The 25394-nt window shown below is 40.8% G+C and overlaps 1 protein-coding gene across 1 annotated transcript in view; it reads right to left on the bottom strand.

Annotated features, from left to right (window-relative positions):
• The window catches only part of LOC125883916 (endophilin-A1-like), a 44141-nt gene extending 22597 nt beyond the window's left edge, over nt 1–21544 (bottom strand). Inside the window, exon 1 of the mRNA XM_049568552.1 lies at nt 21253–21544. Coding sequence (XP_049424509.1) covers nt 21253–21297 — 45 coding nt within the window. The 5' untranslated portion in view covers nt 21298–21544. The remainder of the gene's footprint in view (nt 1–21252) is intronic.
• Between the last annotated feature and the right edge of the window lie 3850 nt (nt 21545–25394).

Below are 25394 nucleotides of genomic sequence, written 5' to 3'. Positions count from 1 at the left end.
ATGCCTACAAAGTTGTGGTGATGGGTGAAACCCTTGAGATGTTATACACCTTTATGTGATGAGCCACGCCTCTGCAATATTCATTGCCTTATAGAAGCTCAGTTTTAGTAAGTTTTCCAACTTTTGCCAAGAGGGAACTTTAGATATTGCTCCCTAGATTATGTTCACCCAGTTTCATGCAGATCGCTCAAACTTCCTAGGAAGAGATCCATTTGAAGTGTTTTTCAAATAATTCAAAATGGCGGAAAATCTATATAAGCGGAAGTTATGGGTTCTTGAGGCAAATGTGTTCCTCATGAGGAGAGGCATCTCTGTGCAAAGTTTCATGTCTCTACGACATACGGGGCATGAGATATGCCCATTCAAAGTTTGACATTTCAATCAGTTGCTATAGCGCCCCCCTTTGGCCAATTGATGTAATATTGCTTCATTGGCATCCTCCCATGATCCTCTACCACTGTGCCAAATTTCACATGGATTGACCAAGTCAGTGAGGAGAAAAACGTGAAACAGACACACACACAGAGTTTTCATCATTACATAGTAAGGTAAATGTTTAACTGCATGTCAGCGTGTCCCCTTCTTTTCTCCCAGTGTAAAGCTACTTTAAAAAGCTTGCCGTGCTTTTACGACACCGACTCATCCTTCTTTTAAAGGCCCGAAACAGAAAAAAGAGACAGAGAGAAAGCATGAGACAGGAATGAAAGGGATGCAAGAAAAACACCAGAAGCATCAGCAATTCTTTTTGAGACAACAAAGCTTCAAGAGAGCGAGACTCCAGTCAGACGTCTGTTTAACCCTTAAGGGCAGGAGGACGCTTAGATGGGCAGAGTTTATCCTCCGGAGGTCCTCTGTGGACATTCAGCTCTGTTTGTTTCTGTTACCCAGCTCACAAAATCTGATCCTGAAATGTCTCTGAGCTGCGATGAGGATCTGCGCTGCCTTTGAGTGGATCAAACAGATTGATCTGAGAGTGAGTCTGAGACAAGACGGGAGAGATCGGATCAGGAGTCTGATGGCGGGGAGGACAAAGAGACAGAGGAGAGGAGGGGAGGGGAATCTAAGAGATAAAACAGGAGAAAAGATAATTAGAGGAAAAGGATGAGAGAACATTTGAAACAGAGGGAGGAGAGGGAAACAAAGAGTGTAAAGCTCTCTGGGTGTAAACAGCTCCATGTGTTGCATCACAATCGCTGCAGGTTTCTGCAGGTGCATATTAATTGTCGGGGAGGCGATGGTTAGATTCCTGCAGGAGGCCTCTGACCAGCTGCAGTGCAACACAAACACCAACACTCATGCATTATTAACAACAACAGCAGCAGCAGCAGAGGAAGAGGAAGAGGAAGAGGAAGTCGTCGCAGCTTCATTCAGAGGCACGGCTCACACTTGAAAGAAAGAAAGAAAGAAAGAAATGGCGGGCAGTGAGGAGGGCCGTTTCATTTCTTGTCAGCCCTTGAGCTGCTCCTCTGGGAGTCATTTTAATGCACAATCAATTCCTGATCAATAACTGGTCGATATGTGGCACAGATCCATAACTACTCCTGTTTATGAGGACGCACACTCTGGATCGATACAGCAGGGAGCGGAGAAGAGGCTGGAGGATGATACGTTTCCTTTGCAGTTAAATTAAAACCAGCTGTTTGGAATGTGTGTGTGGCCTCGTCTGCTGAGCTGCTCAGCGTGACGGGTGAAGACGCAACGTCTCGTGTCGTCGTGACATCGTGACATCATGACACTTCGCAATTATTACTGTAGCGAATGAGACCATGTGGACACAAACTGTCGCTGTCTGGATGCTAAAGGTGGGAATCACCAGGATACGATGTGATCATGATGCTCAGGTCACAACACAACATTATTGCGTGGGTTGTTGTTGTTTTTTGTGATGACAACCATAACAATATATTGTGATCTACTACCTCTTTCAAATGTACATTATGTCCTGATTTATCTAAAAGGATAAAATTGTCTGTCTATTCATTTTACTTTTACTGTATTCTATCTTTTTTGTCTAATTTTTTTTATGTTTTTTGATGTATTTTATGTTTTTTCAATTCCATTTCATCTGTTTTATTGTGTTTTGACTATTTCTGACTTTTACCTAGTATTTAATCTTTTTAAATTAAATTTTATCTATTTTATTGTATTCTATTTTGATGTCTTTTATCTGTTTTATTGTTTTTTTATCTTTATTTATTGTATTTTATAATTTTTTATTTAATTTTGTCTATTTTAGTGTATTCTGTTTGGTGGTATTCTATTGTCTTTAATCTTTATTTATTGTATTTGATCTTTTTAAAATTTAATTGTATCTATTTTACTGCATTCGATGTTGTTGTCTTTTATCTATTTTATTGTTTTTATCTGTACTTATTGCTTTTTTTATCAGTTTTATTGCATTTTATCTTTTTTCAGTTAAATGTATCTATTTTATTGTCTTTCATTTTTATTTCTTGTTTTTTTTTATCAGTTTTATTGTATTTTATCTACTTCACTGGCTTTTATGTATTGTCTTGTATTTTATCTATTCTTTTGTTTCTTAACAATTTTGCTATCTTGTTGTATTCTATTTGATCATCTCTTAAATTATCTTTTATATTTTATTGTATTTAAAGTCTTCTTAAAAATAGTATTTTATGTGTCCTACTGTCCTTGCAATCATTTGCAACTTTAATCTTTTTATTGCTTTATTGTGCAATTTTAATTATGTTTTATTGTATTTCTGTACACATATATCTATCCATGCATTCATTTAAAATAAAGTGTTTTTATTTCCTATGATGTATTTTATTATCTTTTTCCTTTTTTATTGTATTACATATATATTTCACTGCCTTTTATCTATTTCATTTATTCCTAGTCTTATTTCTTTTGTAGTTTTATTTCTTGTGTCCATTAGTCTCAAAAGTTTGTACTGTTTATACTTTATACCATGTTATTAACAGCTGTGAGCGTGTTAGCATGCTGACATCAGCATTTAGCTCTCACTGTCACATTTCATGAGCAGCCACTCTTCAAAATAAATTGCCCTTTTATGTCAGGGTTCATTAAGAATATCTCATCATCATCATCATCATCATCATTATAATAATACTATAACTCATATAACTCCGTGCCAGTGATGTTGCAGTGTCTCCAGATCTCTGCAGCACACGAGTACGTGAAACATTACAAAATAAGAGTCTTTCTTTAAACTGAGTGCATCTTGACACTGTTAACAGGCTTCGTAGTTTTTAATCGCGCCGTGTGTGTGTGTGTGTGTGTGTGTGTGTGTGTGTGTGTGTGTGTGTGTTGATGAGTTATATAACAGTGGTCACTTGCTACTACTGTAACACACACACACAGAAAGGATGTGACATTACACTCAGTGACTCAGTGGTGGGAGAGAGTGTGAAGAAACGGCGAGAAAGAGTGACAAAGAAGATAAATGGCAAAGGAGAGTTGAAGAAACTCAGAGTACAGCGTCTGTGACTCTCATATCTCTCCATTCATTTGTATTCACATCATAACGCCGACATAACGTACACCGCAGCAGCTCTGTTCATCAGTGTGGAGCTGCAGGTAGTCACAGACTGTGAAATGACCGTGTGCGTGTTTGACGGGGTTTGAGGGAATATTCCCGTCACGCTGGTGAAAATAACAGATGAGCTGCACCGTAATGTGCGACACAATGATATGGTTTCATAAACTAAACTGGAGCCTTCTGGGAAACTTCCCTCAGGGAGGAATAACCACAGATCACTTCTTAAAGGAATAATCTGCCACTTTTTCCTCTGAGTAAACTGGTTTTCTTCAGCCTCTTCACTGCTCATTACGTTGCTTTAAAAGAGGTGGAAATTAACATTCAGTTTATTATCACTTATGACAAAGGAAAGCTTCTCGTATTTAAGAAGCATGAAACCAGCAGACGTTTGGCTTTTTGCTTCAACAAATGACTAAAACGATTATTTAATTATCAGAATAGCTGCCAGTTAATTTTCTGTCAATCAGCTAATTGCTTAACTGACTAATCGCTGCAGCTCTAATTAGCAGAGCCTGGTTTAATGAATATACATGTCTCTCATGTCAAGTTGTCAGACTGTGTTTTAGGGCCAATGTCGGGAAAAAGCTGCTCTCTGAGATTAATGTCCCAAATTTACGAGAAGAAAATTGTGTTTTCTTGTTATGGAAACAAATGGCTTCACTTTGCAAGGCTGAACTGCATCACACAACAGACGCCACCGCAGTCATGCTTTCTTTCACACAACACTAATAAGACATAATATACAATTCACAATACAATACATAAATTCGTAACTTTATTCTTGTTTTTTTGTTTGTTGTTTGTTTAATAGTAAAATTGTGACTCTCAAATTTTTTTACTTTAAACTCAGAATTAAAAAAAACAATATGTCAAATCTGGGGCATTGGTAGCGTAGTGGATAGTGCCGGCAGCGCCCCGTGTACAGAGGCGATGCCTCGCTGCAGTGGTCGCAGGTTCAACTCCGGCTTGCGACCCTTTGCTGCATGTCGACCCCCACTCTCTCTCTCTCACCCCATTTCAATCTGTCCTGTCCATTAAAGGCAAAAAGCCCAAAAAACTAATCTTAAAAAAAAAAATACTAGCAAATTTATGACTTTATAATTTCAGAATATTCACTCTTTTTTATTGTAAATTGTAAATTTATGAATTTAATCTTGAAAATTAAATTCACAGTTGTGAAGGGGTTTTTTTCATTGAAAATTATGACTTTATGAATATCTGAGTTTTGAGTTTTAATCATAAATCACAAATTTCCGACTTAAAGCTTGGAAATTATGAAGATTTGTTTCAGCTTGTTAGGACCTATATTTGTAAAATTGTGACTCTTGATTCTTGATTTTTTTGTGCTCGCAAATTTATGACGTAGACGTAGAATTTATCAGTTTCTTGTTTCGCATAACTGTAAATTTATGACTTTAATTTTGGAAAATTGTGAGTGTTTTTTTTCCTACAATGGCCTATTAGGACCTTTGCAAGAAACATTGTGACTCTCGTAAATTTTTGTGTTTAAACTCAGAGAAATTCTGTTTTTTTTTTACACAAATTTATGACTTTATAATCTCAGAATATTCATGTTTTTTATTGTAAATTGTAAATTTATGTTTGTGACTTTAATCTTAGAGAATTTCGTAGAGGTTTTTTTTCTTGCAAAATTATGACCTTATAATCTCGGAGAATGTTTGAGTTTTAATGAGTTTGAGTTTTAATCATAAATCGTAAATTTTCTACTTTAATCTTGGAAATTATGAGGATTTGTTTCGGCCTGTTAGGACCTACATGTAAAATTGTGACTCTCACAAATTTATGACTTTATTATCTTTTGAGTATATTCAAGTTGGGTTGTTTTTATGTAAACTGTTGTTTTTTTTCATTTATGACTTTAATTTTGGAAAATTATGAGTGTTTCTTTTCCTACAATGACCTATTAGGACCACAATAAAACTGTGACTCACATAAATTTGTGACTTTAATCCCAGAGAAATTTTGTTCTCACAAATTTTTGAGTTTTAATCTCATAGAATATTCAAGGTTTTTCTTATCTTAAATCAGAAATGTATTACTTCCATCTATGAAATTGTGACTTTTGTAGATTTAGGACTTTAATTTCAGAGAAATTTTGATTTTGTCCACACAAATTTCTGACTTTATAATCTCAGAGAATGCTCAGTTTTTTTCTTTCTCTCTCTCTTTTTGAAATCGTAAGTCATAAATTTATTACTTTAATCTTGGAAACTGTGACTTTTTATTTATTTATTTTTATCTGCAATGGCCTATGCTATAAGTAAAACTCTGACTCTTGTAGATCTAGGACGTTAATGTCTGAGAAATTCCTTGTATATTTCATATAACTTTATCGTAACTGTACATTTATAGTGCCTACAATCTCTTACATAATTCTTTTAAATGCCTGCTCACAGGCGCGGCATCTGGATATATTTATTACATTTAAAACATACTTCTGTTCTTATTTATCTAAAAACATTTACAAAACCAAAAACATTACTCACACTGACCATTTAAAATGAAGGAGCTGAGACGCTGTGTGAGCGCTCAGCCCTCAAACACTCGACCACATTAGAAGACGCCTCCATTCAGAATATGAGGGAGCTGCTGGAGCCCTGCAGGGTGGCCACGGCGTTCTAGCTCTTTAGAGAGCCGCTCAGGATTGATGAGGCAATAAAATCGCCCAGCAAAGAGACACATACTGTTACAGCAGGCAGCTGTAATATAGACAATTACTGTGAATTGGGTTTCTGAGGGTTGGAAAGAGCAGCAGAGGGAGAGATGGTGTGGGAGTGGAGGCTATGAGAAAGAGACAGATTGATGGTGATAACATTAGTATGCATGGACGCCCGGCAATGTGTTTACTATATACGTCTCAATATATGTGACAGAAAACACAAACATGTTTATGAGGACGGAGAAAAACAAAGATAAAGAATGGAAGAAAGAAAAATAAATCTGTGGCTTCGTCTCTTCTGCCGAGGATCGATTTTCTTGTTCTAGAAGATGAATAGTTTACAACCACTGCAAACAGTTTGTTCTCAGGCCATACACACACACACACACACACTGCGACCTCTCTGATATCTTACAGGCGTCCAGGCTATCGCTGTTGTCAATGTGTCACTTTAGCTGCCAGAGAGTGCTTTTATTTTGAAAGGGGAGCAGAAGGTCGGAGCTTTGGGAGGAGAACCATTAACATGCAGAGGGAGCTCCCGTTTTCTGTGCAGATGTAAATAAAGCTGACCTGAAACAACACAAACGTCCTTAACGTCCTTCCTCAAGACATTTTGAGCATCAAACACTTTATTTCCTGCATTTTGGTGATTTTTTTGCACCATTTTCTGCATCATCTATGGTGGAAATGTCTGGGACTGACACGAGTGCCCAGTTTGGTCTCCAAAATAGCTGAAATCCGGTGCTTGAGCAGTGATTTGTGGCATCAGAAACCAACAAAAAAGGCATCCTTTAACATCTGCATGATACGCAGCCGGTTGCCATTATAGCTTAGCAGGGCCTGGCGACATCAGGGGGAAACAAGACGGAACAAGGACGAAAGTTAAGGTGGCGGGAATCCGACTGGGGCAGCTGGGAGGGGTGGTGGATGTGTCCAATACACACTGACTTTCACCTGAGAGAGCGGTGTCCGCATCCCTAAACCTAACCACGTGTTTTTGCTGTCAAAGGAAAAAAACATCAATTTGCAGTCGTACCTTCGTAGTGCTTTTATTTTGAAAGACACTGTATGTAAACTGTAAATTTCCTGTGAAAACAGAAGTGTATTTTGAAAGAACACAATGCATGTAACAGGCAGAACTTGACACGGTGTCCCAGAACGTCAACAACCAACACACCCAGGGTACCTTGCACGTCGTATGTGGATGTGGAAAGTCCATGACCAAATGCCGATATGTGACGAGGTCGGAGTGAGAATGTGTTGCAGCGCCACAATGAGGCGTGTAGACGGGGGAAGCACTTCCTCATGATATCACTAATCCTTCAGTTTATTCTGCCTGCTGCTTCGCTATTGGCTTTTCTTGGCAAGACCCGCCCTACTCCGCCTCTGATTCGCCCATAGAACGGTGGACAGTAGAGAAGTAGACACAACAAGGGCGGAGAGAAGAGCTGAGAGACAGAGGACAGTATGAAGAAGGAGAGGGGACAGACTGATGTCACGAGTAATTTGCAGGACATGTTCATACGACTTTAGCTCAATGATAATTAGCTATACTTAGCTAGTGTGCCACAACAGCTGCGTTATGATAGCTCCGTCCCATGAAGCATAACACTGCAGCATTTATTACCATGATGTTGTAACGTAGGATCAGACGATGTCTACTGAAGTGGCCTATGATGATGATGTCTGCAGCGATGTCCTGAAAATGCACGTTAGCACAAACTGGACCCAACGTGCACACTGCCAACTTTTTGCAGGACAGCAGCACAACTGTCCAGACGGAGGACAGAGACAATGAGAACTGAGCACTGCGGCACTCTGCAAGGTGTGTGTTATTTGAGAGACAGAGAGAGGGGAAGAGAAGGACTGCAATGTCTCATAACTTACTCAGACTGCTGCTTGGTCACTTTGACCTCAGAGTCTTCAGTCCTAGTGAACCTTTGAGTGAAATTTAGAGAAATTCCTTCACTAATAATGTTCTCTTTCTGTGTTCGTTTTCTCGTCCGTTTTTCCTTATTTCTTTGCAATTTGCAGGACAATTCTTGTCAAATTGCTCGTTGCCTTTGCTCCTATGTTTTCAGAGAAACCAAACCAATTTGCTGAGTTTTAAAAAGTTTAAATGCTTGTGAGACATGTCTTAACGCACCACAACAACATTAATGACGATCCAGGTTTCAAAGGGTTAAGCTAGTCTCAGTTCAGTGAAAGAGAGAAACTGGGATTGAGAAGGTGTACAGTTGCATTCCTTGACATTTAGTGAGTTTATATCATGTTCCCAATAATTGATTTTAAGCATTTTGTGATTCTAAACTGACAAACTTTTAACCCGACTAAAATAAAATCACATTTTGTCTGATGCATCACGATGGAAAAACCAAGCGGTGGTGCCGTATACACCAAAAGTTGAGATGAACTGTAATGCACACATGTACACGACATCATTTGAGTCATTGCCAATATAAAGAATATTGCAACCTGATTATGGCCACACTGCTCAGCCTCACTCTCCCACATCCAACACTCATGGCTCCGCCCCCCGCTGTTTAAACCGACCAGTTGGCGTGTTTCTGCCTCAGTGAACAAAAACTAAAATCTTCCAGCTCTCATTGATTTTTGTGAGGGAGGGTGTGAACTCCTTCATTGCCTGAAGGCTGCAGCTACATCCCCAACACAACAAGCAGCTGATGGTGAGGAGGTCAGAGGTCAAAGGTCACAGAGGAGCAGGGACGACAGCATCCGATAAACACGCCTGAAACCAAAAGGTGAGAACACAGGAAGCTCCGGCTCTCCCTGTGCTCCTCCGCCACGTGCAAAGACCTCAAGGTTGATCAATTATTGAGTGAGCGGACCAGAGCACAGTGTGTGTGTGTGTGTGTGCGTGTGTGTGTATCACGCCTGCTTTCTCTTCACATGTGTGTGGTTGCCACGACAACATGGCGGCGAGGGTTTGGTGTGTTTGATCAGGAACAGAGAGATACAGGCTGATTCAGAGTCTTCATTAACACTTCCACAATAATCCCAAACTGAAGCATTAATGGCACTACTTTATATCCTTGTTTCTGCTTTGATTGATTTCATTATCATTAGGCTGACCCCTAAAAGTCGACCAAACGTTAGTCAACGAGAAAGGTCATTAGTCGGCAAGATTTCAATCGTCGCTTAGTTGCAGAAAAAAAGTGTGAAACTCTATCAGGAGCTGCGCCTTGTCAAAATAAATCTATATGACTGGACCATGTGTGAATTTAATTTGAAAGGACAGACACAGGAAGTGTATTTCTCTGTAATGTAGCACAGTGTTAACACTATCTTTAATTACATTCTCCTCATTTGTCCTCTCTCTCTGCTTAATCTGTTCATCCACAGCATATATGCAGTACATTAGTACAGTATAAGTATTCGCCTGGGTGTGTATATTTATGTTGCTGCACCTTGTTTACCACCTTGCTTTTTTATTGTTATACTTTCTAATGATTTATTTTGCACAGCTCTGTTTTTTATTGTTTGTACTTTTGCTTCATTAATCTGTCTTTATTTCCTTGTGGAGCACACTGTAACATTTGTTTTGAAAAGTGCTATATAAATCAAATGTATCATCTTCTACTATTTCTGTCTTCTTTCTAGCTTCTCCTTTATTTCCTCTCCCCTCCTTCGGTCATCGTCTTTTTCAGTTCTATTTTAGTTCTACCTATTTCTCTCCCTCTCTTTTCTCCCTCTATGAATGATCCAATAAAAGCCAGTATTTAAAAAGCGCTCTCAAAAATCATCTCTAAAATGTCCATGTCAACACAAACAGAGGCCAGTCCATATAAAAAGCCTAAAAAATAAACAGAGGTGAAAGCAGCTGCACTCTGACCACTCATACTGTTTGGTGATTTCACTCTATTGTTCCCACACTTATAACTGCATACATAAAATCATCAGAGTCATATCAGACTCTCTTATGTTGATGAACCTAAGATTGATGTCAACATGGACAAGACGTTCTCAAAGTGAGAGTTAGCAAGCGTTATGTTGCCTCACAGTTCTGTGTAAAAGGTACGATCGTGGGATGGGGGACCGAGCTGTCTCGCTTTTAAGCCGGCAGTGGACATAGAAACAGTGACAAAACCACGTTTGTGTAAAAAGCGCAGCCAGAGGAACGGGATCGTGGGAGGCACGGGTGTAATGTTTTGACCAAGTCTTATGTGTGTGACCCACAGCAGAAGATCTAAAAAGCAGCTGGTAGCAGCTAGCAGCTAACTCAAAGAAGATGAACAGCAGCCGAAAGTATCCGCAAATTCAGACATTCAAACACTGAGGCCCAGGAGCTCCTTATCATCTGAGCAGAGGATATCATCAGCTGCCATATAACGGAGACGGTAAATGATTGTTATTGACATGTTTTGCTATTGTTATTGCGTGTAAAGTGCTGGAGGCTGATGCTGTTGTGTCACATGCCATGCCGGTCACGCCTCTTTCTGTTGCGCAATGCTGGCATGCTGTTTAAAATCACACACTGAAGCAACATGATGTCATTGTTGTTTGGTACTGGGTTAAAATGCAAAGGCACTGTAAAGAATGGACTTCATAGTGAGAAACATAAGGCAGGCTAATGATCTGGTGTTGTCAACATAACAACATAATGACCTTGATATCACAATAACAAAGCAAAAACCTAAAACATCAGGAAATAATTTGATTACACAGAAAACAATAAAATGTGCCCCGCAGACTGTAGACCTCTGCAAATGAGGTGCATTGAACCTAATCGTCCACTAATCGGAAGATCTACAGTTCCATCCCTGGCTCCTCCAGTTGAGTAGTAGGTGGCACATGCACGGTAGCCTCAGTCTCATGTGTGCGAGCTAGCCAAAGACTAAAAAGGCTCAAAACAAGTGCAGTCAGTTTACCATTTAGTTTGTGTTCAGACTACTAAAAAGCAACCAAGACATTTAGAAAATGGTGGAACGAAACAAATCGGTAATATATTAAAAACAATTCCCCGTCCACATGTCTCAATGATGTCACCGGCCTCACAGACCACTGCCTTCTACTGTATGCCACTGCCTTCATTTAAAGGTACGGTATTACAAACTCCTCCACCGTCACCTAGTTGGTTGTCGTGTGAAATTTTTGACTCCACCCTCTAGTGCCATCTAGTGGATGTGTTGTGGTGGCAAAAAGGCCTAGTAACACTTGACTCTTAAGGTCAAATTAGAAGCAAAACATGTTTACTAAAATTGAGCAAATCCCAATGGTTTCACTCTGGGGAGAAGTCTTAGAGCAGAGTGACTTGGCAAACATTGTGATGGAGAAACATTGTGATGGGGAAACACTGTGATGGAGAAACATTGCTATGGAGAAACATTGTGATGGGGAAACATTGTGATGGAGAAACACTGTGATGGAGATACATTGTGATGGGGAAACACTGTAATGGGGAAACACTGTAATGGAGAAACACTGTGATGGGGAAATACATGTCGCTGACAGAACAAATTGTGGTAGAACGCCAAGTATTAAAATGAAGATAAGCGCGAGTTCTGGAAACGGCAGGAAATCTCTCTCACACACACACACACACACACACACACACATAAAGTTCGGTATTATGTTTATCTGAGGAGGAGTATAAGAATGTTCAGTGAACTGCTCTATGGAGCTGTCTCATTGTGGCCGTGTTTGAAGCTGTACATTGTGTCTGCAGTAAGCCCGCTCAGGCTGTAAGATCGTCCCCGAGTCAAACAAGTCTTTTTTCAACAGTGTAGGAGCCAATTAAGTTTTTCACTCAGCAGACGTGAATTGTATTTAACATTTACATACACTGGGTGGTACTGCATTGATATTTTTAGTATCAGGGTATAAAGGTAAGAACAACATTGTTGCCATCAGGTGTTGAAGCTGCACCAACAACATGAGCTCCTCGGAGGAGGTAAAGAGGTCAACATGGACGTTTTTGCATCCACAACAAAATAAAACAGGAGCAGAATACAGGAAGTCCTCTTCCTAAAATATGACGAAATATTGAGCCATTATTTGAGAAGTTTACTGTATTTCTGCCCTCAGTCATGCTCCCCCTTATACTGTCTCCCCCTGATGTACATTTCATCATTGATCTCTCTCTCTCTCTCTCATGTTTTATTCAGCCAGGTGAGACCGAGGTGTCCCGTTTCCTGCCTGCTGGCAGCGGTGGCAGCGGCAGCCATCTTGGTCGAGGGCACCCTGACTTTGGCTTCACACTGCCATCACTTGCTCAGCTCTGGTTTTCATCATCCATCTGTGAAAACACGAGAGCCACATGTATGAAAACACACACACACACACACACACACACACACACACACACACACACACACACACACGCTGAGATGTGTCCTACATTCAGGTCTCAGCGGACGGGAAGTCAGCATTCAAATCAAGTTTTAATGTTCCCTCAGATCCTCACACCTGATTGGCTGAGTCACCATCAACAGCCAATAAGCACACACCTGAGACCACAGGCGCAATCAGCCCTGATCAGAAAGCGAGAGCGCTCACTCCCACCGACTTTCATCCTCCAGAATATTCCAAAAAAAGCAGCTGAGAGTGGAATTTTGACTGAAATAAATAAATGAAGAGGCTCTGTGAGAAGTGAAATATGTGGGTCAGTCCTGTTATATGCAGCAACATTTCTGTTCCCATGAAATACTTCCTCATATTTTCTTAAAAATGTGTCAAATATTTATAAAAAAAATGGCTTAAATGATTGATTAAGGTCTTCTTTATCACAAACATAGAATAATGCATTTAGATATATATATTTTTTAACTATACTGAGCTTTTTTTGGTACATGTGCTTGATTTGTTTTTCCTGTGCAACGTAATCAACTTCGACAACAACTAAAAGGCATAAAATCATAAAGTACTCAAATTATTTTAGAGGACATAATAACTGATTATATACTGCACATATATATGAGGAAGAACTGGACATTTTTAATTACCATTTTCATCATTTACTGTGTCACTGAAGTCATTTTTCACCCTGTTAGTTTGTAGTTTCTCGCCTGCAATTCCACTGAGACCATTTTCATGAAGTGACCCAATTTTTTGGGAGAACTCAAAGGACAAAGGAGAAAAGTAGGATAAGAAGAAACTTTTTTTTTTTTTAATGTTTTATGATGTTAACCTGTCACAACACGTTTTCACTCACATCTGCGTTACATAGCGACGCTTTGTCAGCGACACATCAAACTACAGCCCGATTTCCACTAAGCAGTGTGGTACGGTACAATTCGGTACGCTTTTTTTTACAATTCCTGTGGATGGTACCAATGGAACCATTGTGTACCATCCCCATGTTTGGTCCCCCCTCTGTTGGGGAACCTAGCACACAGATGTGCTACTAAAAGGTGGAGCTGTGAACACTGCAGTCTGATTGGTCAGTAGAGGACGGTCACTCTGCTCAGGGCTGAGTTGTGTCTGGTTTTGAGGCTCATGTAACCACTGTTCATACTGTGGAGAGTTTTATTAGTAAACTGTAACTATAAAATGAAAGGATGTTTTGCTGCCTCTCACAGCAGCTGGAGTCTGAGAAAAAATAACTTCATTCACTGGGCCGACTGCCGGAGACTTTTAAGGTGGTTTTTATATAACAGACACTTTTAGTAATGAGTGAATCTTCAAGTGTTATAAACTATACATTCATTTCAACTGGATGTAATCCTCAGCATCATGGAGCATCGTTCCTGTGGGCTCCGGCAACACTAAACCCCTGTCCTGGTGGATAAATACATTTAGCTGCAGCCCTGTCCACAGCAGTACACTGCTTAGCTTCAGTATTTGGTAGACCTGGTATATCAAAGATGAGAGCAAAGCAACAAAGTACATAAAATAAGCACAGCACAAACAGTGTGGTCCAGAAAGGTCTCACCACCATTTTAAACTATATGTCTTTAAACGTTACAGTTATGACTGAAAATGACGACAAAAATCAACAAGTTTGCCGATGATATACCTCTCTGCAACTGAAATCAGTTAACAGTGGGGCAATATGACCTCAGATAAATATCACGAGTAACTGAACATTTTATCAAGTAACGTTCAGTTTGTTTGTTTGTTTTGCCCTCATAGGTCACTGACGAGGTTTGAAATATGCACAATGGGATTTTCTTTCTAATGAAAGAGTGCATATCTTATCTTGTGATTTTAAAGTGTCGTCGTCATGAAAGCCAAAATGTGTCCAAACGACATACTTGGCATTTCTCTTTGGTACAGGCTGCTTAAGTTGTTTGAATTCTCCTCCATGTTGCTTCAAGGTTGTGGACCGGACGGGGCAGAGTCACCTAACTACACACAGTATAATTTTTTTAAGGGGACAAAATATGAAACCACACAGTGGGAAAGTAAGAACAGGAAAAAAACTGACATGGGCAAAATTACGTCAGTTAGAGGTTCTCAATGTTTGGTTTCAATTAATTGCCCAGCCCTGATTAACAGTTCTGGATCTGTTCTTGCTAGCACGACGTCATGGTGATTCGGTCTTAATACAGTATGTCCCTGACAGGTAAATAAGTGCTGTTCTTATATAATGCACGAAAACTCAATTTTTTTACACAAGAATGATCCGTTTTTTTTATTAGTAGTAAATTGTAAGTATAGTCAAATTTATTTTTTAACACACTTAAAGTTATGATCCATGAAAGTCTAGCCTTTCTGTTCATTGTTTGTTTACATGTTTGTTTGTTTGCGATTTTTAGCTCCACAGCGTCTCCTGTCACGACTGTCCAGCGTTTGTTATGTGACAGAATTTTAATGTGAAACTAAACGTCCAGGATTTGGAGGGAAATCTGCTGAAGCACAAAACAGGAAAAGGGCACTGAGGGTGGAGGAGGTTGAGAAGGAACCCCCCCCCCCCCCCGCATGATCTTATTGTTTTGTTGACATTACACCAACACGTGTCTTAAATTTATAATAATACACTCTGCCTTTAAATCCGCAGGGTTGTGACTTTCCTCAGTGGTTTTTTTTTCACACCGAGTGACATTTTTTGAACCTGCAATTACTCTGAAATGCAGGAAAGATGTTTTGTGTCAGCGCTGCATATAATCAGCTGTAATTATCCATCATCTCCCCTGAACAACATCCACCCTGTTGCCCCCGGTTACAGGTCCGTCTGATGTGTGTTTATGTGTGTGTTCCACTGTGCTCGGCTTTGCCATGAATAAACCATGATGATGAACTAGATCACAGCGGCCGGTGATAATCAACACCAGAGAGAGACGACAAACCAGGTTCAAATCACACTAACAGATTAGATTAGGATATTGATATAAATAGATGAATAGACTCTCTCCTGGTTTCCAGAGTTACCGCTCTGTGACGTCTCGTGCCACCCCTGCTCTTTCCGTTAACGTCTGCTGTTGATTCACAGATCTATTTTGGGCCTCGTTCCCCGCCTGCTTGCCATCACACTGTTGACATCTCACCTCGAAAAGACGCTGCCGCTGCAGATCAACCATGTGACTCCTGTGACAGGGAGTTTCTCATGTGACACAGATCGGCTGTTTTTAGCTCATTATTACAAAAGATCCATATGATTCACACCTGTCTCTGTATTAACAGATACAAGAGGTGATATTCTGGGATGGTCGATAGCGTGGTCATCACCTAGGAACCTGATCATCTCGATACAGTGCAACATTCTCCTTGGAAACCTTTGGTCCTGACATGTTCCATCCACCCAAACACCGTTACAGACCAAGTACCCCACTCGTGGCAACAAAACTTTCTTGATGGCAGTTGCGCCACATCATAAAAACTGCTCAGGAATGTGACAAAAACTCAAGGCGTCAACCTGGCCTCCAAATTCCCCAGATCCCAATCTGATGGAGCATCTGTGGAACATGGCAGTACCCCAGAGGCCCTGGTTCTGTGCCTCGACAGATCAGAGCAAACTCCGATCCATGGTGGATCCTCTGACTTGTAGAGGCATGAACACAGGACCTTTAAAGGAACCGTGGCGTTGGCGGTGAACCCTTTGAGTCCTGCAGGTTATGAGGTGGATTGATTGATTGGTTTGTAAAAGTAGGTGATAAGTGTTCGTCACAGTGACCCAAAGTGACCTTCGCACCGTTACCTTTGTCCAAACCTCAACATCATTAGAACAAGTACCTCCTGTTTGGACTTTTGTACAGCACTCGAGTAGTTTCCACCATGTGTTTGATGTCTGAGCCTTCAGGACGCTCTCTGTCTGCTGCTGCTGTACTTTTTTATTTGTATTTCCTGTTCTGTTCTGCTGCAGTGACCCAGTTTCCCCCTCAGGGATCAATAAACATCATCTCCTCTCTTTATCAGCATCGCTTCGTCTGACAAATGCAACAAATGTGCAGGCATTTGTCTCGCTGACAGTCGGGAGAAACGACAGACATGAAGGAAACGTTCTGCTCTGTGTCGATGTTGATCCGGTTTCTTTTTTACACGTTTTAATGAAGCGCTCAGGGTCACACTCCTGCTTCAGACTGTGAAATAAACAACATTTTCATTGATTTGGACTCTCACGCAGCACAGTGGAGGACAAAGCAGACTAAACGGTTGTTTTGTTGAACCATAATTGGATTTTTGATGCTGCTATATTTATCCCAAAAACAGTTTTTTTCATCACAACAGACTTCAAAACAAATATCTACATGTTACAAATGTACAAAACAAGAGTTGAGAGGTTGTACATTAGGGTAGCAGCACACGTTACAGTTTAAAAGTCGACATATTTACTGTGTAAAGGTGACACTGTTTCTAAATTTACAGTTTTGTACTGCATCTCTTTACTTATTGTCAGACAAACACAGACACTGATTAGTGCTGTCCTGAATACCATTTTTTGGGCTCCAAAGCTTCGACTCTTGAGACTTTTCAACGAGATCCATCTCTGCACTTTTTGTGACATAATAACAGCTAGTGACATTTTTTTTTATCATGGATAAATTATGAACCTAATGCTCATCATAACAGGGTCAGAATCTGAGACAATTCAGGACAAAGTGCCTTGAAAACAGAAGCGCAGCGACAGCACACTCGCTCCAACAAATCAACAAATAGATTTGAGATCCAGATGATTCGGTGTTTCTGTTACAGGTTAGACACAGCACTGAAGGAGCCACTCTCCTCCGGGCGAACAGTTAGTTCAATGTCTGCTTGGTTAGCACAAGCTAACACAGCAGCAGCTAACATCCAACACCGAGCCGTTAAACAGTCCCAACAAACTCACACCGGCACAGAAACTGCTGAACTCTGCCGTTAAAACCATTGTTAACTGGAAGGTAACGTTAGCCGTGCGATGCTGACAGTTAGCCCTGTCACTGTGTGTGTGCTGTCTAACTTTCACATGCACTCACGAGCACTCAGCAAGCTCTCATGATAAGCAGAGAGAAAGAGAATGTGGCCGAATACATAGTAAAAAAATTATACTACATTTTTTAACTAAAGAAAAGAAATAAGTGAAGTTCAATGTTGATATTGTGGCGGGCAATCACAAATAAATCAATGTATAGAAAACACTAAGATTTATTTATAATTAAAGTCCGACTCTTGTTGTTTAAAGGTGCGGACACACCAAACCGACATCAAAGATCTAGCGGCGATGAGAGCCAACTGTTGCGTCGTCTATGTCGCCTCATGTCGCCCTGTGTCAGTTGCATTTGAAAACACTACAAAGACTACATCCGACGGCCAAGTGGCACGTACATTCTGCGCCTGCGTGAGAGGAAATAACGCAAAAAGGGAAACCAAAAGTCAGAGGAATGCTTGAGATAAATAAAGTAGTGGAGTGACAGAGTGGTACATCCTGTCAGCCGAGGGGTTTCCTATCTGTGCAGCCGAGCACCGCAGCACCTCCACGGACTATTACATCCAGACGGTCCCGGTGTTTCCTCCGCAGGCTCCACTTCACTCAGCTGCCCGATAAACCTGCTGCTTCTTCCCACTTTAACCTGAATAACAAACCAGAGCTCGGTGCTCCGCTAGCCTCATAGCTAGCTCCGGTTTCAACATGCTCATTCAACACGCTTTGTCAATGGAGTCTGGCTTTGAAGAGTTCAGCCCCCTGTCAGACTGAGAGAATACAACTGGATAAATGAGACTTGGATTATACTGCGTAAGTTGTGTGAGAGTTTATGAACAGATGTTTTGATGTAGTCTTGCTGTAGTTAAACGTGGATCCTGTTGACCTCAATTCATCAAGACTTTTCTCCTTTTTTGGATTCTTCGTTCTCCGTGGAGACGTGTGACAATAAATAAAGTTCTCTTCACAAATGTAATGCCACATGGAGCGAGTCATTAGCTAGTTTCCACCAAACACGTCACGTCGTCAACTCATGAATTAAATAACGTTACAAGTTAACGTTCCACCATAAAATTTGCCGGCAGTCGACCAGGTGAATTATTTTTTTCTCTGACTCCAGCTGCTGTGAGAGGCAGCAAAACATCCTCTCATTTTATAGTTACAGTTTACTAATAAAACTCTCCACAGTATGAACAGTGATTACATGAGCCTCAAAACCAGTGCTCTTGTAGATAAAAGGGATTCCACGTCGAATTTACAGCAGACATGATGACAGGAGGAGGTGTAACGTGTTTTGGGTGGGGTCTGAGTGAACAGACGTCTGGTCCGTCTCATACAGCCACTGTCTGTCTGTCACATCAACCTGTCTCTGCCTTCATCTCACATTCAGACTCGACACCACCGAGCAGCAGCAGAGGGGCTAAAAGGTCAAAAGGATTCCTCGTTTTTTGTTCACGTCAGCTTCTATTATTCTGCCCTGAACAGAAAAGGTCATAAAACCCGGTCAGCATCCGCAGACACTTTACTCATTCTTCCCCTTCATCGTGATCGCTACAGAAGAAACATAAACTGAAAAACATCAGTCAGAAATACGAGGAAAAGTCAGATTGATGTGGGAGGGGTGACAAATGGATATATATCAGAAGATGGAGGGATATTTACAACAGGTACAGAGTGATGTCAATGAATAAAGATGTTCAGAGAGAAGAGATGGGGGGGGTGTAAAGAGGGGGAAAGGAGAGGGACAATGATGGAGGAACATCTGGAAGACTGGTGAAGGTAAAGGACGAAGGAGTGATTATAACATGAAGGATGACGATTGGTGGGTGATTTTCAATTTGGAAGGACAGAAAGGCAACATAAGAAGATGAAGGGGTGATAGAGGGATGTTTTGAGCAACAAGACAAAGGATGGAAGGGGTGATTTCAGGATAAAGGAAGATGGAGGACTGACCACACGGATGACAGAGATGAAAATGAGGGATGATGGAGTGATGTTAACAAGGTCGGGGTTTTGTGTTATGTTGATCATAGGGACATCAGTTTGGCTAATTTTGCTTTCGATAGCTTGACGCCCAATAATCGGTGACTAACTAGTTAATTTTAAGAAGAAAAATGCAAAATAATGTGACATACGAGAGACCTTTCTTTTTCGTCGATATGTAGTATGTTTTCTTTAGTGTATGATCACCTGAAAATAAGAATCATTATGTTTTTGTCACCTTAAAATGGGCAGAACGGACAATTTATTAGCTACAGTTAGTTCTTAATTAGTTAGTAATTAATTCTAGAGGTAGTGAGCTCACACTGACCTTTGACCTTCAACTACAAAATTCCAATCAGTTTATTCTTCAGTCCAAGTGGATGTTTGTGCCAAATTTAAAGAAATTCCCTGACAGTGCTCTTGAAATAATATAAAGAGACCATATTTGAGCGAGAGGCTGTCACTCAAAGCCCCCCCTCCCTTTTTAATTACGTATAAGTCTAAGCCTTCATAAAATATAAATGGGTGAGTTATATCAAAATTCAGCCCCACTACAGTTGTCATGATGGATAAATTAACTGTAGAGACCAAAACTGTTTTGTGTACGAGGCTGTAAACATGTTTATTTCTGCTTTAAACATTTCCCATTCAAACTGGCCTCTGGAGCCAGCCCCTAGTGGCCATTTGAGGAACTGCAGTTTTTGGTACTTCTGTGTTGGCCTCACTTGTCAGCCCTGATATCGTCTCCCTTCGATCGCAGGCCCCAGAATAAAACCAAATCGAAAACGTATCAAGACAGTGACAGACTTTGTGATATCAGCAGAAACTGTATTGCTGTCCAAAAAAATCAAAACAATTTGGTATCGTGATAAAACCTTTGATATAGGCTCCACAGAGGTGTATAAGAGGAGACGGAAAAGATGGAGGGATGGAGGAATATTTACAGAGTAACAAATGATGGAGGGATGACTTCAAGATAGACAAAGAGGGATGTAAAGACGATGTAGGGGTGTTCGGAGGGCATCATACGGGAGGACGAAGGACTGATGGAGGGATCAAACCGTGTTTAGAAGGACCACAGAAGGATGGAGGGGTGGAGGATGAAGGGACGTCTACAAAGGGAGAGGACGTGGAGGGACTGCTTATAAGATCAATGCATGGATGGAAAAAGAAGGAGGGATGTTCAGAGGCGTCACACCACAAGATGAAAGGATGACAGAGGGGTGTAAAGATGGACAGAAGGATGTAAAAGAGGATGGAGGGAATTCCCTGTTGCGTGTGGCAACAGCCAATCAGTTCTGAAGACACACACACACACACACTTTCAACTCATAGTCTGTTACGTAACATAACATCCTGACGTGTGTGTGTGTGTGTGTGTGTGTGTCTGTGTGTGTGTGTGGGGGGGGTATACCCTGCTTTTGAATGTACACCCACGAAAACACCGCGAGAAAAAAAACACACGTTGGGAGAAAAACATATTTATGATTTGCACACATTTTTGAAACATAAATATTTATCTATAATTACAATATACATGTTCTCCATATTTGACAACAATGGATAAAAAGCGGAATTAAACGCGATTTTTTTTGGATATGATCCTGATTCTACTGCTGCTTTACTGTCGCTAATGGACCACAGGAAACGCGTTTTATAGCGGCATCACTCCACCGCAGAATCAAACGCATAAACAAACAGCTGTGGTGATATAAGCTGTAAATAAATAAACAAACACACACGGAGATGAACACACAGGTTTGTTCTTACCTGGGTGGCTTTATGGAACTGCTTTTTCAACCCCGCGACAGACATCACTTCGGTTGAGGGGGGAAAACACACACAAATTAAAGCTGAATTAGATTTTAAAATATATTTGCAGGCTGGCGGGAGGAGATACGAGCAGGAAATGGCGGTAAATCCTTCGGTGAACGGTCAGCAGACGTCGGTATTGTCCGTTTATTTTGGTGAAATCGGTGGCGGAGACGGATGCCGATGATTAACCAGACCAAACCCAGCTGGACCTATTTTCAGTCTGAGAGAGAGACACAGAGAGAGACAGAGAGGGAGAGACAGAGATCGTCTAATGATGAGATGGATCACACGGGTCGTAAACTACACACATTTTAGTTTGGGCTGAATGTTATTAAAACTGACATCATTTTGTTTTGTTTGTTTGTTTGCTTTGCACATCTCTGCTAAAAATAAACAGCTGTTGTTTTTTTCTGGAACTTTTCGAGAACATTTGGTTATTATCCGTAACTGTCTCCCCTTCTGTTCCTGAGATATGACATTTAAAAATGGCCAGAAAAGTGTTTTATGCAGAACATTATGATGTCACACTGAAACTGACCTTTGACCTTTTAAATATGAAATGTCATCACTTCCAATCCGGTCACACTCCAGTCAAAATGCGGCGCTTGGGCAGTGACTTACGGCGTCACACACTGATGAAAAAGCCATCCTTTAACGTCAGCACGATACACGTCATACTTTAATGGCGCTCGGCAGTGTCGGGGGGAAACACAGCAGGTGAAGACCGGAAGTTAAGGTGACAAAGCCCCAACAGGACAGGAGCGGTGGTGGATGGATCCAGCAAACACCGACCTTTACAGGAGAGCAGTGTTTGCATCCCATAAGATTCTAAAGCCAAACTCTGTTTTCCCTAAACCTGTTTTTGTTGTCAAAGGCAAAAAAAGTAAATTCTCAATGTTGTACCAATGTAGTGCTTTTATTTTGAAAGAGACGGTATGTTAACATTACATTTCCTGTGAAAACAGAAGTGTATTTTGAAAGAAGACAATGCATGTGACAGGCAGAACTTGACACGGTGTCCCAGAACGTCAACAATCAACACACCCAAAGTACCTTGCACGTCATATGCGGATGTGGAAAGTCCATGACCAAACGTTGATATGTGACGAGGTCGGAGAGAGAATGTGTTGTCACTTCATTATTTTAAGTCTTGTCATACATAGCAAGAGTTAGTTCTTAATTAGTTAGTAATTAATTCTAGAGTTAGTGAGCTCACACTGACCTTTGACCTTCAACTACAAAATTCCAATCAGTTTATTCTTCAGTCCAAGTGGACGTTTGTGCCAAATCTGAAGAAATCCCCCTACAGTGTTCTTGAAATATGTTCACGAGAATGAGACAGATGCAAGGTCACAGTGACCTTTGACCACCAAAATCTAATCTGTTCATCTTCGAGTCCAAGTGGACGTTTGTGCCAAATCTGACGAAATCCCCTTACGGTGTTCTTGAGATATCGTGCTCACAAGGTCCAGTGTGTCAGATTTAGTGGGATTTGGTGGCATCTAGTGGTCAAGACTGCAGATTGCAACCAGCCCAAACTTCTCCCGGTTAGACTACCATTTTTTCAATTTCAGTTTCTTTTTGCTTTACTTTTTTGGAAGCCTAAATTCCCTGTCATTGGTGCTCCAGCAGTCATTCACTTGGTATAGCTGCCTTTAGAGGTGAATCCTAGTGCAGAGGCAGACGAAACCATTTTGCATGTTGAAGGGGTGAGAGGGGCCTCAGAGAGCTTCCACTATATGCTTTTTTTCCCTGTGCACAAAGTTCAGTTTTTCAACCAATTTATGTGATCATATTTTAATTAATCAGAAATAAAGGGGTTATGTTGGTAACCAGTCCCACTTTCACCCCACCATAATGCTCCTGGTCATGACAATTTAACAATATTAAATGTGAATTTTAGTGGATCTACTGCTCCTTGTTTTCCTCATATTCAGGCTGTGACATTAATGTTGGAATGGTATAACATGACTAGAATAGACGTAAAGAAAGACCGTACAATATATATATATATATAAATAAAAAATATAAAAACAAACTGAAGATAAATGTTATCTAATAATGTCAAGTCATAAAGTCTTTAGAAGATTATTGTAGTTCCCGGAGATACAGGCAGAGTGACAGCTCTTAAATGTTTTTTGTTCAAAAAACATTTAAAATATTCTTTCTGTTTCACCATTACAAGCGAACTGTGTGGTCATTTCCCTTTCTCCCTCTCTTTTCAGTTGTGTTACTATGGTAACAGTATGTTAATCTCTGCATTAAGATGTGTTTGAACAGACCATAATACTGGCCGAGCAGCGCCTGTGTCTCCATCTGTCAGACACAAACGATCTTCGGCAGGGAGGGCGCGTCACGTTCCGTGTGACGCTACCGCGTCGCCGTCCGCCACCCGCGAGCGTCCCCGCGTCGCACGGGGCATTCCGCCGCGCTCTCGTGCCGCTCTCAGAGAATAGCAGCGTGTTCACGTGACGGCACGAGACGGATCATCATGTGAATATGTGATGAGGGAGAGGAGAGTGGAGAGGCGTTCAGGGGTTTCAGCACCGCGGACAGCTCCGCGGGGGTGCATTCAATTGCAGCTGGGAAATAAGGGATTTCATATAAATAGGAGAATTCCATCAGAAACACAGAGAAATGACAAAATAATACAAGTTATATCTTTTAATTGGACTAAAACTGTTATACTTTTGTCCCATAATGCAACATGTGTCCACAGCCATGCCAGCTGCTCTGTGAGACTGTATTTAGACACAGCGCTAGGCCTGCTTTGAGCTAACGTCAGCGTGCTAACATGTTCACGTTGTTTACAGAGGCGTAGATTTCAGGGGGATGTAGGAGACACGTCCCCCTCAATATTCACAGCATGAGCATTTGTCCCGCTTTTATTTTGACAAAATTAAAGACACTTCCTCTTTAAATAAATGCAGAAATGACACAAACTGGTGCACAAAAAATCACCATAATGCAGCAGATTGAGTGTTTGATGCTCAAACTGTCCACAGGGAGGACCACCAACAACCTGTTTTACATGTGTCTCCTCCAGTGTTGAAATAAAACCTGCACCCTGCAGTGTTTAATTCATCCTGAGGGGGACATGAATGATGAACATTTCATGGTTGTAAACGTCCACAATCTCTTTAAGAACGAGAGATTAAAAACACTGAAAAGGATTTCATCAGAAAGGCAACACACTGGGATTTCCAAATGACTCTCACTGCTAGAGATGTCATTTATTTATTTATTACTGGGACCACAAAACCACTTTGTATCTAAATCTGATTCAGAGGTAATAAGTATGAATTTCAGGGTTCTCAAACATTTTTATTAAAAAAAATTCAAAACCTTTCCCACAACATTTTACCCCATTTCCACGACCTTATTCAGTAGTTTAAAACAAGTAGGCCTCGTCAGTCAAGAAGAAAAAAGATGTACAAGTATTTAACAAAATAAAACGAGATAAGAATAATCATGTTAATCTGACATTGTTGTGCTTTTATCAGAAATGTAGGACTCCCTCTCTGTAGAAGTCCACCAGGTCTCCAGCAGATGGTGAGCAGGGAGCCGCGGGGTGCCAACTGACTGTGTTTCTGTCGCCGCCTGCTGGCCAACTGAAGCTATGACAGCAATAAATGAAGGTAGAATGAAAGTAACCAGGGTGACTGCAGGTTATCAGACACTTAAATGAAATGCTTTGAAAATAATCCACAGACCTCGCTGTGAGCAGTTTCATGTAGGAACTATTTTCTTTCAATTGAACTACACCTACCAACCATATCACTGTTCAGAAGGAAGCGTGCATCTACTCATGGACAAGAGGTCCATGACAGCACGAGATGGAAACATATATGACGTCCTCCTTTGCTGAGCTGTAAGATTGGCTAGTGGTGAGCTTGTGGATGCAAGATTGCTTGGTGGGTGTAGTTAGGTCGAAAGAAAATAGTTCCTATATGAAACTGCTCACAACAAGGTCTGTGGATTATCCTGAGTAACCCGATCCTGATTTCTGGAAAAAGATATTGTTGAGTTTTTCAAATATATTTTTTTGGCACTTTGAGCTCCACAAGCAGAGTGCCATCTGGTTCCATTATACTGGA

This window comes from Epinephelus fuscoguttatus, linkage group LG23 (assembly GCF_011397635.1).
Source record: "Epinephelus fuscoguttatus linkage group LG23, E.fuscoguttatus.final_Chr_v1".
Taxonomy (NCBI): domain Eukaryota; kingdom Metazoa; phylum Chordata; class Actinopteri; order Perciformes; family Serranidae; genus Epinephelus; species Epinephelus fuscoguttatus.
Note: the sequence above shows the minus strand (reverse complement) of the source record. Positions and strands in the feature narration are given on the sequence as shown.